Here is a 15,949-nt window from a genome sequence, read left to right as displayed (position 1 = left end):
TCTTTCGACGTCTTCCTTCCTCCCTCCCCCTTCCCTCCCCCCCAACCGTCACTCTCCCTCCTTTCCTTTTCCCTTTTCCCATCCCCCTCTCCCCCTTCTCTCTACCTACTAAAAATGGAGGCTTCTACGTCCACCACCGCTCCCACCAACGGAGCCGCCCCCGTCGTCGACGCTCCCACCTCGAGGGACTACTAGTTCGTTCAGCTCTCCCTCCCTCCTCCTCCTTCCCTTCCCTCCTCCTACAAGCTCAGAAGCTCATCATCATCGTCTTCCTCTTCTTCTCTTCTTCCAGCGCGGATTCTTACGCTCACTTCGGTATCCACGAGGAGATGCTCAAGGATACTGTCCGAACGCTCTCTTACCGAAACGCTATCCAGCAGAACCCTCACCTTTTCAAGGACAAGATCGTCCTTGATGTGAGTTGAGACTTCTACTAGTGTCTCCGCAAGAGTCTAAGCCTAGCTGACCATCAATCTCTATCCTTCTAGGTTGGATGTGGAACTGGTATCCTTTCCATGTTCGCCGCTAAGGCTGGAGCTAAGCACGTCTACGGTGTGAGTCTTCTCTTCCTTCCTCTGCTCTCTGGTGCTACAAGAGCTCGAGCTTACCTTTCTTCGTTGCTCTCTATAGATCGACATGTCCAACATTGCCGACCAGGCTACCAAGATCGTCGATGCCAACGGTTTCAAGGACCGTCAGTCCCTCCCTCCCTCCCTCTCCTCCGAATTTTGAGCTCCTCAGAACCTTCGAAGCTCATTCGGTTCCTCCTTCCCTTCTTCCTATTCTGCAGAGATCACCATCATCAAGGGAAAGCTCGAGGATACCGTTCTTCCCGTCAAGTCCGTTGACATCATCATTTCCGAGGTTCGTAGTCCTTTCTCGAGACTTGAGTTTCGTTTTAGTTTGGTTGGTCGCGCGAGCTCGAAGCTCACACGAAGGTTTTGTTTTTCTCGATTCTACAGTGGATGGGTTACTTCCTGTGGGTGTTTTTTCTGCTCATCTCGTCGAGCATATAAATCTCGCTTGAGCTCGAATGGGAGCTGACCTGTTTCTACTTCGTTGATGATTCTACAGCCTTTACGAGTCCATGCTCGACACCGTCCTCCTCGCTCGAGACACCTACCTCGTCCCCGGAGGTCTCCTTTTCCCCGACATTGCCACTCTTCACATTGCTGCCATTGAGGACCAGGACTACAAGGATGAGAAGATCAACTGTTCGTTCTTCTTCGTTTCATTTTGATAGCCTTCGAGCTCGTGAAGCTGACCTCTCCCTCTCCCTCTCTCTTCACTCGATCTCCGCTCTCGACAGTCTGGGACGACGTTTACGGATTCGACTACTCCTGCATCAAGGAGATCGCTCTCCGAGAGCCTTTGGTCGACACTGTCGACCTCAAGAGCGTTGTTACTGAGCCTTGCATGATCAAGGTTTGTTCTTCTTCTTCACTCCGTTCAGCCCTCGCGTCTCGAGCTGACCTCGACTTTCCCTTCTTCCTTCCTCTTCAGCACATTGACCTGCGGACTGTTAAGAAGGAGGACCTCACCTTCAAGGTTCCTTTCTCCATCACCGCCACCCGAAACGATTGTGAGCTCGCTTTCTCCCTTCTTTCTCGATTTGAGCTCGAGCTGACCTTTCCTCCCTCCCTCCTCCTCAGACGTCCACGCCTACCTTGCGTGGTTCGACATCAACTTCTCGTGCTGCCACAAGCCCGTTAAGTTCTCCACTGGACCTCACGCTAAGTACACCCACTGGAAGGTTCGTCTCAACTTCTCTCTCCCTCTCTCTCTCTCTTCTCGTCCTCTCGCTCGAACACCCAAGCTGACCTTTCTCTCCCTCTTCTTCTGACGATTCTAGCAAACCGTCTTCTACACCCCCGAAACCCTCACCGTCTCCCAGGGTCAGGTCATCTCCGGAACCCTCGATTGCGCTCCCAACAAGGTCAACAACCGAGACCTCGACATCGTGATCGAGTACAAGCTCGAGGGAGCTGCCGCTGCCGACGCACCTTTGACCAAGGTCGAGTACAAGATGTGAGTATACATCTTCTCCAACTTTCATGTCCCTCTTCTCATCGCTCAGAACCGGGACTGATTCTCGCTCTCTCTCTGGCTTCCTCAGGTCGTAAACATCTTGCCCGCTTCCTTTTGCTTTCCTCGTTGTGCTTCTTCTGCTGCCTTTCTTTCTTTCGTGTATGTGTCTTATTAGTGGGGTTGGAGGGGTTGGTGGACGTGGGACGGCTTGCGACAAGATACCCTCCCTGCAGCAGGTCGTGAAGGCTCGTCGCGTCCAGTTACGTTTTTTTCTTTCCTTTTGTGTACGATTCTTATCGCGTCCCTCTATTAGAAGAGCATGCTTTTATTCGGTTTCTTTTTCTCCTTCTTCCTTTGCATCATAGCATGGTGGTTTGATTGAACGTGCTGAGGGCATGGGAGCAAGAGACGAGGAAAGGGGTTCGACGCGACGCGTACGGTTCGAGGAGGGGAAAAGCTAAGCTCCTCGTGCGCTTGCTCGATGAAAGCGTTTCTGTATCCGAGTGTTCAAACCGCTTTAGGGAGACAGAAAATTCTTCCAGCTGGAGAAGGTCGGATGTTGAGGAGCGCGCACCCCGAGCTTCGAAAGCGAGCTGATTCTTTCTTATCTGTTCCTCCTTCCTCCAACCAATTCCTTCTCTCTTCTTTCTTCCTTCGCACTCTTCAATATTCACAAAGACGAGCCAGTCAAAGAGTGAGTTTCGTCCTTTCTATTCTTGCCTCTACACAAGGAGACGAGGCTTTGGATCGCAAGCTGATCTTGTAGTCCTTTTCGTGATCCTTCGCCTGCGTTCTCCTCTCCTTTCCCTTCCACAGTGGAAATCGATCTTTGTAACCTCAGGTGCGGACCTCCATCATCTGCGTCGATACTTCGCAACCTCCTTCGTCCAAGGAAGTCGAGGCCGAGAAAAAAACAACGGGGACGCGTCGCACGAGTCGAGAAGGGCTGGTAGACTTGAGGACGAGGAGGAGAGGAGAGAGCCTTAAAGGAGGCACTTGGCTTATATTTACCTAATTCACGATCACGAATATTTGTCATCTCGAAAAATACGACTCGAAACTGCTGACGCCAAAGGAGAGGGAGGGACGAGCTCGACGTGTCTTGATCGTAAAGATCGTTCTCATGCTGCGAGAGCAGGAGCTCGAAAGGACGACGAAAGACTGCTTTTAAGAATCCAGACTCGAAGTAGACCCTCTTGTCTTTCGGAACATCGAGAGCGTCGAAAAACGAAAACGACATGAGATCCCTCTCTCCTTCTCTTCTCTCCTCCCAAAAACCCAAGTAAAGATTAAGACTGCTCCTTCCTGCTCCCCTCTCCGGTTACTCAGGAATCAAAACGTTGGCAGCAGCAGGACCCTGTAACGATAAAGGATGAAACGAGGCGAGTTCGAAGGTCGTCAGGTTCCTCGCATCGATGGACAGCCGAATCGGAGCGAAACCGAGACGAACCGAGAGGTTGTATTGGACCTTGTTGATCACGAATCGACCTGTTGAGTCGGCGTAGACGAGCTGAGAGAGAAAAGAGAGGGTACAGGGCGTCAGTGAAGATCGAAAGGAAGACGCGACTCGAGTTCGACGCTCGAAGAAGCAGAAGGAAAGAGAGGAAGAGAAAAACTCACCTTTCCAACGATGGAAGCCCCAAGGAAAGGAGCGACCCATCCTCCCTCGTCGACGTATTCGGGGAAGTGTTTAGGGATTCGAAGGAACCGAGTGTTCTTGGGTTGGGAATCGGACGCGGAGTCGGGGTCGGTGAGGATGTAGGGCATCAGATGGGAGAGGAGAGCGGCAGGAAGTGCTGAGAGAACGAAGAGAAGAAGACGAGAAGAGGTAAGCACTTGAAGGAGAACGGACAAGAGGAAGAATGAAGCCAAACTCACTCTTGATCCTCGCCAGCTCTCCAACGACGACAACTCCCTCCCACAACGCCAACTTCTCCCTCCCAAACACCGTCCCAATCGAACTCTGCACCGCTTCCTGAACAGCTACCATCTCCGACGGCTTTCCCAGTCCTTCCAACCCTCCCTCCAACCCAGCGAACAGCATCGGCTCGAACAGAGGTTCGCAGAACTTGTTCCTCACTCGACCCAGGTAGAACTCCCTCCCTTCAAACTCGATCAACACCACATCCGCATCGGCAGCAGCTCCATCAGCCGCCGCGGCAGCAGCCTTCTTCTTCGCATCCTCCGCTTGACGAGCGGCCGACTTGTGGGATTTGGCGTTGGCGGCCTTCGCTTCGATGAGAGCTCGTTCCTTCCCAGCTGCGAGAGCGGCAGCGATGTCGTTGACTCCTTCCTCCTCCTCGACGGTGAGCATCTGACCTCCCATGAGAAGAGGTCGAATGGTGTTGGTCTTCCAGAGGTGTTTGGCGAGGCGGAGGAGGGTTTCTGGGAGGGGAGTTTCGGGGTAGGAAGGAGGAGGAGGAGGAGCGGCGGCTCCTTCTGACGTTGAAGCTTCGACTTCGGGAGCTGGTAGAGGGGAGGTGAGAGCTTCGATGACGGAGGGAACTTCGGCGAGGAGTTTAGCCATGTAGGCTTCGCAGTGGCGGATTCCGAGAGGGACCTCGACGACTCCGTTGGTGTAGACGGTCGAGTCTGAGACTGGGCTGACGGTGGTTGACTCGTATCCTACGTCGATGACGACTCCTGTGGTTGAGTTCATGGCGTAGAGGGATGCGAGAGGACGGGAGAGGAGGGAGATGGCTGGAAGGTTGAGTCGCTCGAAGAGGGTCTGGGTGAGGTGATGGATTTGGAGGTTGGAGAGGGTGGAAGGGTGGGTGAGGAGGACGGGGGAGTCGTTGGTTCTGCGGTGGTAGGGACCGATGGAGTAAAGGGTGTGTTTCCTAAAGTACGGAGAAGAACAAGCTGTTAGCCGAGTGATAGACCTGAGGAGGAGGAAGAAGGACGGAGGGAGGATGGAGGGAGGGGAGGGAAGGAAGGGAAAGAAGAGCTCACCAAAGAGCTTCGATGGATCTCCAATCTGACCACGCATCCTTCCCTCTCAGAGGCCAGGTAACCTCGAGCTCCTCTCCAGCTGCGAGAGCATCCTCCAGATCCTTCCCAACGAGGTAGGACGAGACCTTCGCCTTCTTTGAGCTCGAAGGACCAGCGACGTCGACGTCCATCTTGCTCTCGTCCGGCTGAGTTTTCCGTCGTCCTACTCGTGCTGGCATCTCCTGTAGAACACAGATGAAAGAGAGGACGAGAGTGTTAGTATATGTTCAGGCTCTCGTAGGGGTGTCGGAGGTTGATGCAGAGCTCGACGGTGGATGGAACGAGCTCGAGAGGGCGGAAGGGAAGGGAAAGGGAAGGAGGAGGAGGAGGAGGACGAACGAAGGAGGGAGTTTTGAGAAGCTCATCCAGACCGTGGATTCCTCGAATAAAGTCTGGGGACGAGTCGATGATGATGACTCTTGCTCCCTTGAAATCCATACCGAGAAAGAATGTGGGAAGGGGGGTGGGATGGAAGTTGGGAGGGACTCGAAACGGACGAGCGCGTCCTTGAAGAGTAGTCTTTCGTGCTGCTGCTGCTCGAGCTCGAAGAAAGCGGTTTCAGCGTCCGGAATTTCGCCTGGGTCTCTACTGGAGCCTGAGGTCTCAGACATGACAGAAAAAACATGAAAATGAGATACAAAAAACGTCGGCAAGAGGCTGCGGCCTCGCTTGAACGGTCGAGGAGAGGTCGGCCAGACTTCGATCTTCCAACCACCATGAGCTCTACCAGCCTTGGAGACATCACCGAGCTCCTTCTCACCTGTCCCTTCTCAGCATCGCAATCAGTTCTATACGACTGGATACGGGAGAAGTTACAGAACGGAGAGGCTAGAGCAGCGGTCTTGAAGGAGGTCATCTCCCTTCAGAACACTGTGGGTCCACCTCTTCTCTTCTGAACCTCCTCAAAGGATATTCAAAGCTGACTCGAGTCTACTTTACGACCTTTCAGCTTCCGAGCTTCTTCACGTTCGTCCCAGATCCTTAAGCTCTCGCTTCCGAGCTCGAGGAATCGGATCCCTTCTCGGACGCTCGAGCTGACCTTTCCTCCTCCCCTCCTTTCTCCCTTCCTTCCCCACCCTCCCGCCTCCTTCTCCTGGACCTATCCCACTCCGATGTCGCATCTCCAGCAAATCCCTAGAGTCCGCTCTCTCAGGAAACCATCTTCCCAGTGCTGTCGTACCTCAATCAGGAACATCGACCGCCTTTCAGGCAGCTTCCTCCTCCGACCGAGCTCACATCGCCATCAACACTGCTAAAGGCTCGAACTATGCCTTCGTGAAGGAGGTTCTCTACGAGTACATTGGTGAGTCTACCTCTATCTTGTTCTGTGCCGTCCAAGCTCGAAACTGATCTTCTCTGATCGCTTCGATCGGTTCTGAAGCTCACAAAGAGTGAGCTCTCTTCCTTCTCTCCTTCCCTTCCCTCCGACGACCGACCACAAGCTCACTCGTTCCTTAATCTTTCTTCGCAGACGGTCGATGAACTCGTGGACTGGAAGCAAGAGTTATGCTGTACGGTGGCAAACAATCTGTGATAAGCTCACGAAACTGGAGAACCTGGTACGTTTCTGATCCTCCTCCGTCCTTCCCGCCTCGTCCGATGCTCGTCTCCTTGGCCTCCGCCTATTTCTCGAGCTCTCCAGAATCCGAACTTCTCTGAGACTGATCAGCTGAACTTACTACTGCTTCTCGTCCCTGCAGTATCGACACAAGGACCCCTTTTCCATCCTCCCCATCATTCGCCACGTTCGGATCGTAACGGGCCACCTTCCTCTCCCTCGACTCGTCTCCATCCTCTCAACCCCTTCAACAAACCCAGGACAAGCCGAATGGATCCTCTCCAATTACATCCGAAAGCGAATTCTCGTCGCTGGTCGCCATCAAACCTCCGTCGAGCTCTCTTCGGCTCTCTTCTCCGTCTACGAGACCTCCCAGGAGAACGAAGGAGCGTTCGAGGCGTTTCAGAACGCGCGGCTGCTATCTGGACTGGAAGAAGGATCGACGAGGGAGGGGATCAGGGAGGTGGTCGAACTGAAGGGGTTGAAGGATCAGGGAGGGTTGGAAGAGCTGGTCTGGAAGGAGAAGGACGAGACGGAGAAGGCGATCATTCTGAGAGAGGGGCTGAGGGAGTGGGTCAGGCTGGAGAGGTACAGGAGGGGTGGGATTTGGTGGGGAGCTGGAGATGGTGCTGGGGAGAGAGCGAAGGTTGGAGAGGTTCTAGACGAGTTCGATCGATTCGTGAGTCGCTCTTTCGTCTCTCCTCGGACGCGTCTCGGCGTCCAGAAATCAGTCTTCCTCAACCTCCCTCTCCCTTTATTCGCAATAGCTCTGCATCTCCAAACCCGTCTACGCTCATCTTCGACCAGTCTTTCAACTCGTCCGAGAGCAATCCGAACTCCCGACTGCCCTTCCTCCTCACACCGTAATTCCAACCTTCGATCTTCACCCAGGAGGACTCGCAGGTCTCCACCTCACACCCTCTCGGACTTCAACCTCTTCGAACGGTCCTCTTCCATCTTTACCGAACGACGGCGAGGACGGGGTCAACGTCGTCGAAACTCCTTCGTCTCTCAACGACGAGCCTGGAGCGCAGGTCGTGTATGCAAAGCTCGTCGAAGCGACGAGTTCGTTGGAGATGGAGGAGGTTCTCGTCGATTTCTCGCAGCAGGAGTTTGAGAAGGTGCTGATGGAAGGTCGGGAGTGGGGATACGAAGACAAGTCGCGTCTGGGGAGGTTGTTGACTTTGATCGAGGAAGCAGTGAGTCTCTCTCCGATTCCCCTTTCTCTTCGAAGCGAATCTGACTCGTACGTTTCTCTTCTGCTCGATGTAGATGCCTAACGCTCGCATGTCCGAATCAGCCTTCTTCTCCGTTCGTCAATCCTCCCTCGCTCTCGACAACGGATCCTCCTCTCAACAAGCCGAATCCTCCTCCTCCGCGTCCAACAACTCGGCCTTCTACGTCAACAACCTTACCTACCCTTCCCCAATGACCTCCTCCCCTTCTACGCCATGGCCACCCATCTCGAATCCTTCCATCTCCGTCTCCCCATCTACATCTCGACCTCTACCCGCTCCTCCAATTTCTCGATCCTCAACGTCGTCCACTTCCTCGAACTCCAACACCAACTCAACCTCCAACAACAACCTACCTCCACCATCTCCCACTCAACTTCCTTACCACCTTCCTTCCGTAGAAGAGGACCCTTTCGCCGATCCTCCAAACCCAGCAGACTCGCCCTTCGCATCGCCCGCTTTCCTCTCGACATTGAGGCTCCTTCGGGAAGGACCTGTGAGGAGCAGTTCAGGAATCCAGGACTTGATGCTGGACTGGGTGCAGGAAGAACAGGAAGTGGGAGGAGAGTTTGGTGGGATGGAAGTAGCAGAACGGATAGCCTGGGGTCTAGCAGCGTTCGAGGAAGAGGTGAGTTCATTTCCCAGACGCGTTCAATTCTCGCTCTGACTCTTCTTTCCTTTCCAACAGCTCGGCGATCCCAAACTAGGCAAAATCTTCCTCCGTATCCGAACGATCGCCTCCATCAACGCTCCCACTCCCTCCTCAACCAACAGCAACATCCCTTCCTCTCCTCGATTCGCCACCAGCACACCCTCCACTCCTCTCTTCCCTCCAACAGCCCAACACCACCGTACCTCCTCCTCTTCCTCCCTCACCCGTCCAGACCCTCTCTCCGCAACCTCCACCACCTCCTCGGGATCCTTCCCAGCCCTCTCCCCAACAACCTCATCCTCCCTCACCGTCCCTCCCTCCTCAGGTTCGACAGCGGCTCTACCTCTCGCTCCCGTTCCTTCCCCGAGACACGGCTCGAACTCCTCGAGCCCGAGACCTTCCGTGGATACGACGAGACGGGCTGGGAGTGGGACGGTCATTGGAGCGGTAGCGGTGAATAGAAGTCCAGTGGCGGAGGAAGGGGAAGGTCCTGCTCCTCCGCCCTATTCGTTGACGACGACGCTCTGAGTCGCGTCGGGTTTCTCTTTCTTTTCGTTTTGCTTCTCGTTGCTTTTGCTTTATCACGTTATACCTTTCTTGGGACCTCCTTCATATTGATACCCCTTTGCTCTTCTATACGCTCATCTTCAGTATGTAATCTTGCTTGCAGCTTCAACCAACGAGGAGCGAAGGAGAGGGGAGGAAAAAGAAGGTTGGCGTCGCTCAAAGAAAAGCAAACACGACTCTGTTCTTTCCTTCTCGAGGCAGATTTTCTCGCACCGTCTCGGAATGAGACTCTCCAACAATCAATCAATGAAAATCTTAGCTGGCAAAAAAACAAAGACTCAGACGCGTCTGCGGAACGATCGACCCATCTCTGAATCAAGTCCAAGCCCAACCGAATCCGTCAACCAACACCTTCCTCTCCCTCTCTCTCCCTCCCTTCCCCTTCCCTTCCCCCCAATCCCCCTTCTCCTTCTTCTTCCTCTTCTTCGACTTTCAATCTCAGGGAGACTCTTTTTTCACTCGCATGGTCGACAACGGGAAAGGCTTTGTGTACGGCCTTCACGCTTTCAGCGCTGAGAACCAGGACGAGATCAGCTTCGGTCCTGGAGAACAGGTCGTCGTCTTAGAGAAGGACGATCAGTATGGGGATGGATGGTGGCAGGTGAGTCGGTCCGACTGTTTTTTCTTTGTGCTGGCGTTGGACTTGGAGGAATAGTGAGCAAGAGGGAGGAAGGAAGGGGAGGGAGGGGTGCTGTCAGCTCGTCCTTCCTTTCTTCCTCTTTTCCTTCGCCATCCATCCTTCCTTTCGAAGATTTATAGGACGACATGCTTATTCGTTATCTTCTCTTCTTTATCAGGGTCGTAACGCTGCTGGAGACGAAGGACTCTTCCCCGTTTCCTACACTTCCCCGAATCCCCTCCCTCCATCCGAACCAACCACTCCTCCTTCAACCTCCTCAGCACCGGAAATCCACCTCTCCTCCCCTCCTCGTACAGCTCCTCTTCAACTGCCCGCTTCAGGCTCAACCGCTACCGAGTCCTCGACGCACATGAACGAAACCATCACCGACATCCAGGAAGCCATCGAACAGCTCGGAGTTCAACCAGGTCTCTCCTCGACGTCCACCAACGGATCCATTCGATCCTTCCAGTCCAGAGAAGACTCTCACTACGACGATTCGTCCATTGCTGGGGATCAACAAGGAGAAGAAGGAGGAGGAGACGAGACCGAGCACGACGAGGTCGGATGGAGTGCTTCGACGAGGAAGAGGTTGGCCGAGAAGGCCATGAGCGAGAACAGGAAGAGGGAACAGAGGGAGACCGAGAAGGAGATCAAGAGGAGGGAGAGGGAGGAGAGCGAGAAGGAATCTTGGGGGAACGGAGGATTGCCAGGAGTCGAAGGAGGAGCAGGAGCGAACGGACTGCCTGCTGGAGTGGAGTTCTCGGACGAGTCGGAGGACGAGGACGATCACCACCTCTCGCCTCAACAACCTGGAGCGGCTTCCCCTATCCTTCACGAAGACGACGATCCTACCCTCACCGACATCCACGCCATCCCCATCCCCGTCGGACTCGACAGAGCTCTCGCTTCAGGAGGCATCGGAAGGTCACCTCCCAACCCAACCGTCTCAGCTCCTCCTCCTCCTCCTCCCTCTACCGCCATCGACCCCTCTACCGTCGGACTCGCTACCACCACCGAACGAGTTGAGAACACATCGGAACCCGCCTACACGTCCAACGAGAACCTCACCGCCGGACAGAAGGCTACGAGAGCTTTGGAATCAGCCGTCTCGGACCCTTCAGCCGTCTCGAAGGAACCTTCCCCTTTCCATACGGTCATTCCAGACCAGGTCGACGACAGCAACGTCCCTCTCTCGTCTCCTACCGAGTCGGAATCAAGACGAAGGAGTCTCACCTCCCCAGCAGCAGCAACTACGGTCCTCCTAGCTCCAGTCCCTTTGGCTCTCGGATCACCTCTCACTCCCTCCTCCCTTCCTCCTCCCGTCGCCGTCGCTACGCCTCCCATCGTCACTCCTACCGACCAAGTTGTCGCCAACCCTTTCAACAACGGGAACGGACACGTTTCGTCCATCAACGGAGGTCCTACGGCCATCTCGTCGCCTGCTTCGACGATCAACAACGAAGGAGGAGCAGGAGCGATGCGACCTCCTAGTCCTACCAAGAGCGCGTTGAGGAGACCTATCTCGAGCTCGTTCGGAGCTGGGACGGGTGCTGCGGGAGTGCCAGGGGAGCCGTTGGAGTGGGGGATCGACGAGGTGGTGGAGTGGGCGAAGAGGAGAGGGTTCGGGGCGGACATTTGGGAGAAGTTCCTTGGTGAGCTTCAAGCTTTCCTTTTCCCTTCCTCCTTCTCTTTCCCAACTTCGTTCTGGTTCTTTCGCTTTCGAAGTCGAAGCTGACTTCCCCTTCGTTCTTCTCTGGTCGCCTCAACAGAGCACGAAATCACCGGCGACGTCCTCCTCGAACTCGACATCAACCTCCTCAAGGAAATCGACATCGTCGCCTTCGGCAAACGACACAAGCTCGCCACCGCCATCGCAGACCTTCGAAACCAAACCCACCCTTCCTTCAACCCTTCCCTCTCTGGACCAGGAGCAGGATCTTCGATTCGATCCGTCTCGACCTCGCTTCATCCTCAGTCGCCGACGTTCTTCGGAGGAGGAGGGAGGGACAGCATGAGCAACGGAATCCCCTCGCCTGGGTATGCGTTCGCCCAGCAGCAGTACGGGCAGAGAGGTGGATCGATGATGGGTCCGACGGGGGAGACGTTGATGATGACGAGTCCGGAGGGGAGTGCGAGAGGAGGAGGAGGAGGGGAGTTTGGGGAGATGGGTGGTCAAGGGAGTGCGAACGGAGGGTATGGGAGTGTGGTTGGGTTGGGATTGGGTGGGAACGATGGAGTGAGTAACATCTCGTCCTTCTCTCGTGTTGAGATCGAGCTCAAAGAGTCCGTGCATCCTGAGTTCGAGCTAACTTCCTTTCGTTCGTCGCGTCGTCCTTCAGTCTCGAACGAGGGAAAGCTCCTACGGAAATCCGATGCCTTCCAGCCCTGGAAACGGACCTACCCTCTCGAGATCGTCTAGCCACATCAGGAAAGCCTCCGGCGTCGACTCCCTCGTCGGAACGCACATCGCTGAGGAGCCCGAAGCTGCTTCTGCGACCAAGGAGGTTCGTCTCGTTCTCTTTCCCTCCCTCTCCTTCTCGTTGCGCCTTCACTGACTCTCTTCGATATTTCTCCTCCCCCTTCCAGTCCTCCTCCATCACCTCCTCCGCTCCTGCCTCGTCCAAAGGATTCGCCAGCAAACCCGAAGCCGCTTCCTCCAAAACGGACGTCGGATCGATCGGGTCCAAGTCGTCCTCGGTTCCGGCTAGTCCTGCTTCGGCGGGTCCCATCACTGGGAAGCGAGGATCGATGGGGCACAAGAAGTCGAAGCAGAGTGTGGACGAGGGAGGGAAGAGTTCGTTCGTGGGGAGCTTCTTGCAGGGGAGTCGAAGTGGGAGGAAACCTGCTCCGAGGTTGTCTTCGTGAGTCGTCTGCTTGCTTTGCTTTCCTTCGTTCTCTACGAACGAGGTTCTGATCGAGTTTTGGTTTGGTATGGTAGCAACCCAACTCTCACCGAAAAGCTCACCTCCCCGGACCTCTCCCTCGACAAATCCTCCTCGTCGATGCGAGCTTCCAAATCCTCTTCGGCCAACAACGCTTCCTCCCCTACCTTCCGACGAGCGTCCAAGATGGAGTCGAACGGAGGACCTGCCATGCTCAGGAAGCGAATGTCGGTCGCTGAACCTTCGCCCACGATGCCTTCGTCGTCGACCATGGAAGGAGGAGGAGTCGAACCCGCTCGAGCTCTCGATCGGTTGCCCACGCCCGATTTCGCTGGTTACCTGAGGAAGAAGGGAGAGAGGTACAACTCGTGGAAGTTGAGGTACTGTGTCCTTTCGGGACCTCATCTTTACTACCTCAAGTCTGAGAATGTACGTTTCCTTCGCTCGTCGACCTCTCCTTTCCTTTCGACGCGTCGCTGACTCTCCTTTCTTCCGTTTGGGGTTGGTTTCGTGTAGGACGCCAAGTTCAAAGGCTACATCAACATGGCCGGGTACAAGGTCATCGCCGACGAGAACGCCAACCCTGGCTACTACGGGTTCAGGATCATCCACGACAAGGAGGCTCCTCACTTTTTCAGCTTGCAGGAGCAGGGACTCGTGCGGGAGTGGATGAAGGCCTTGATGAAGGCGACGATTTCGAGGGATTACAGCAGTGAGTTGATCAATCTCTTTCATCTTCGAAACGAGGCGAAACGAAGGAAGGAGACGAGACGAGAACGCTGACATTCGTTCGTCCCTCGTTTTGCGCCTCAGCTCCCGTCGTCTCGTCGTGCAACATCCCAACGATGACTCTCAAGGAAGCTCAGTCCATGAGCCCGGCTCCTCGGCCTCCTTCTCCTTCGGAACGAGCTGCTATGCAGGCTGCTAGTCGGAGGGAGAACCCCAACCAGCTTACCGCTAGGGACGCGTCCGTGCTCGTGAGTCCTCCTTCTCTTCCTCCCCTCTTTGCTTTTGTCCCCCCTGTTTACGAGCTGACCCTCTTTCTTCTGGTTCGTCGTTTTCTCGCTCGTCACAGATGGGTCTCTCCTCCAACTCCTCCGGAAACGCTCGATCCTCCATCCCTTCGTCGTTCGCCATGCCCGTCTCGGTTCCTCCTCGACCCAGTCGAGAGATGAGACGACCTTCAGGACCTGCGGCTCTCTCGTCGACTTCTCCTCCTCAGGCAGCTGCTCCCAAACTTGCTCCTACGTCTCCCGTCGTCGCTACGTCGCCTTCAGCAGCAGGAGGAGGAAACGTCAAGAACCTCGCTTGGGTCAACTCGAAGCTCCCGAAGGATTTCCCCCCCGTGGTGAACAACCCTGAGAGCTTCAGATCTGGATTGGCTCTGTGAGTATCTGTCTCGTTTCGAACCATGACATCGCCTGTCTTCGTTCTTTCTCCGACTGACTCGTCGCTCGTTCTCCTTCGTTTCCCTCAGGGTCCGCCTCGTCGAAAACATCTCCGGCCTCGAGTCCGATATCGCCGTCGCCGAATTCGTCGTCAAGACCAAGCAGGAGCACGAGGATCTCCTCTACCGAGCGTTCGACTACTTCATCGATGCGGGCGTGGACGTCGACGGACTTCACGTCGAGGACGTCGTGGTTGGGAATCCCGAGGGGATCGACAGGATCATTGAGAGGATGAAGGATAGGGCTGGGAAGCCTAAGATTGAGTAGAAACCTACCCAGTTGGCCTTCGACCCTTTCTATAGACCCTTCTCGCTCGATTTGTTCGTCTCGTTTCTCGTCCCGATTCTGTTCTCCATCGCACCTCCTGCCTCTCTAAATCTTAGATTTCTTCAACTCGACTCAATCTCCATCCTTTCTACCAACCCTTTCCCCAAAACATTTAACTGCTTACTTACTTTCTTGTCCTTCTCCCTCTCTCTTTTCCTTCGCTTTTGTGTCGTGCGTGCGCGTGTGTTGCTTTGCTTCCTCGGTTCTCCTTGCTCTTTGCTCTCTTCTGAATCCCAAACTTATCTTGATACATACTTACAGCTCTCTCGGGGGACTTTCTTCAGTAATCTTATGATGAAGTCGCTCTTTTCGATTTTTCGTGTGGGAGGGGGAGGGGAAGAAGAGAAGGAAGAGACGCTTCGAAGCGGACGAGTCAGTTGAGCTCGACGCGTCGATCGCGTCGTTCTTCACAGAGGGTCTCGAACTCACATAGCTTCCTTCCTCGCCTTCCAGTACTGTCTTCTGTCGACTCGCTCAGGAATCTACATGGAAGAGTCGAAAGCGTAGAAAACCTCCTCGGCGACGATGCAGTTCCAGAGGTCTCTCCCCCTGAGATGTAGCGATGAAGAGAAGATGAAACAAGTGTAGTTATACGCTGAGGTATCAATCATCTTTGCCATGCAGATTTTACGCGATTACGAGCTTGTTTGGGGCAGTTATAGCCGAGCGGGAGGTCGCGACGCGTTCGTGACTCGGTCTCGCCGGTGAGGTCCCCCAACGCTCCCAATCGATCAACCTCTCCCGTATGCTCTTAGTTTAGCACTGCCACTCCTGAGTGTGATCCCGTAGAAGAAGATACAGCAGGGGAAGTTAAAAAGAAGGAGACCGGAGCGACACCGACAACGACGAGGTTGCTTGCGCGCGGATCAAAGCAGCGAGAAACGCTCTGCCCGAAGCTCGAGAAGGTTCCCCTGTGCTACTCATAGGAGCTGGTGTAAGAAAGTTTCAGAAAAAACAACACCGACGGTCGACGAAAACAGAAAGTCGAGCGCTTCCGTCGAGCTCCACCCAACCTCACTCCCTCCCTCCCTTCTCCCTTCCTTTCTTGCCCTCAAGGCTCCCCCTCCTTTCCTCCCAGTCCCTCGAGAGCCAAGCCATCTTGTAAACCCTTCGCTCGCGCGTTCGAAACTCCCTTTTTTATTGCTATCAATCGTTGTCTTACACCTGTTTTACCCTCCTTCCCTCATCCAACCCAAACCCTTCCCTCCCCTTTCGCCCTCCCTCTCGCCAATCCAACCTCTCTCCCAAACCCCTTCAACACCCTCAATGTCCCCTCTAGCAGGCTCGAAACGATCTCGATCGAACGATCCGGACGAAGGACTTCCCTATGGAGACGCCGATCCAACACCCACGCTGAAGGAGGACAGGAAGGAGAAACCCAAGGATTGGAGAGCTGCCTTCCTCGAAGAAGACGAAGCTGAGGAGCGACGCCAGAAGGAGAGGAGGAGGGAGAGGGAGAGAGGAGAGGACAGACGTAGATCTAATGGGAGAGAGAGGAGTAGGAGCAGGGATAGGTCGAGGGATGCTGGAGCGAGAGGAGGTGGTGGGGTCGGAGGAAGGGACAGGGAGAGACGTGGCGATAGTCGAGAGATCGATCCAGCTCGAGAGTAAGTCTCTCCTCTTTTATGTCTACCTGTTC

General features: G+C 54.8%; 4 protein-coding genes across 4 annotated transcripts; 3 read left to right on the top strand and 1 right to left on the bottom strand.

The window, feature by feature from the left end:
- Window positions 1-22: 22 nt before the first annotated feature.
- On the top strand, window positions 23-2,139 carry HMT1 (protein-arginine omega-N methyltransferase HMT1). Its single transcript, XM_076642097.1, has 11 exons — window positions 23-194; window positions 293-416; window positions 489-554; window positions 631-694; window positions 791-864; window positions 963-979; window positions 1,075-1,214; window positions 1,310-1,425; window positions 1,504-1,582; window positions 1,653-1,753; window positions 1,853-2,139. Exons 1-11 carry the CDS (start codon window positions 115-117, stop codon window positions 2,030-2,032), a joined length of 1,041 nt encoding a protein of 346 aa, XP_076493073.1. The 5' UTR covers window positions 23-114; the 3' UTR covers window positions 2,033-2,139.
- A 1,112-nt stretch (window positions 2,140-3,251) lies between these two features.
- On the bottom strand, window positions 3,252-5,493 carry BDY24DRAFT_401459 (actin-domain-containing protein). The gene is made up of 5 exons (XM_076642096.1): window positions 5,359-5,493; window positions 4,981-5,201; window positions 3,907-4,868; window positions 3,649-3,824; window positions 3,252-3,538 (listed from the first exon to the last, which is right to left on the bottom strand). The coding sequence occupies exons 1-5, from the start codon at window positions 5,455-5,457 to the stop codon at window positions 3,350-3,352; spliced, it is 1,647 nt and encodes a 548-aa protein (XP_076493072.1). The 5' UTR covers window positions 5,458-5,493; the 3' UTR covers window positions 3,252-3,349.
- Window positions 5,494-5,735: 242 nt separating this feature from the next.
- BDY24DRAFT_401454 (uncharacterized protein) lies at window positions 5,736-9,140 on the top strand (the record flags this gene model as incomplete). Its single annotated transcript, XM_076642095.1, has 9 exons — window positions 5,736-5,891; window positions 5,969-5,985; window positions 6,147-6,322; window positions 6,401-6,410; window positions 6,491-6,578; window positions 6,720-7,256; window positions 7,345-7,776; window positions 7,850-8,440; window positions 8,501-9,140. 9 exons carry the CDS (start codon window positions 5,736-5,738, stop codon window positions 8,990-8,992), a joined length of 2,499 nt encoding a protein of 832 aa, XP_076493071.1. The 3' UTR covers window positions 8,993-9,140.
- Window positions 9,141-9,494: 354 nt separating this feature from the next.
- Window positions 9,495-14,250, top strand: BDY24DRAFT_418424 (uncharacterized protein; the record flags this gene model as incomplete). Its single annotated transcript, XM_076643849.1, has 10 exons — window positions 9,495-9,632; window positions 9,829-11,305; window positions 11,423-11,889; window positions 11,993-12,157; window positions 12,240-12,514; window positions 12,592-12,964; window positions 13,052-13,247; window positions 13,349-13,512; window positions 13,611-13,921; window positions 14,013-14,250. The coding sequence occupies 10 exons, from the start codon at window positions 9,495-9,497 to the stop codon at window positions 14,248-14,250; spliced, it is 3,804 nt and encodes a 1,267-aa protein (XP_076493070.1).
- Window positions 14,251-15,949: the final 1,699 nt, after the last annotated feature.

This window comes from Mrakia frigida (genome assembly GCF_051309035.1).
Source record: "Mrakia frigida strain ATCC 22029 unplaced genomic scaffold BDY24scaffold_38, whole genome shotgun sequence".
In the NCBI taxonomy this organism is placed as follows: Eukaryota; Fungi; Basidiomycota; class Tremellomycetes; order Cystofilobasidiales; family Mrakiaceae; genus Mrakia; species Mrakia frigida.
The sequence above is the reverse complement of the archived record's forward strand: the minus strand, read 5'-3'. Positions and strand labels throughout refer to the sequence as shown.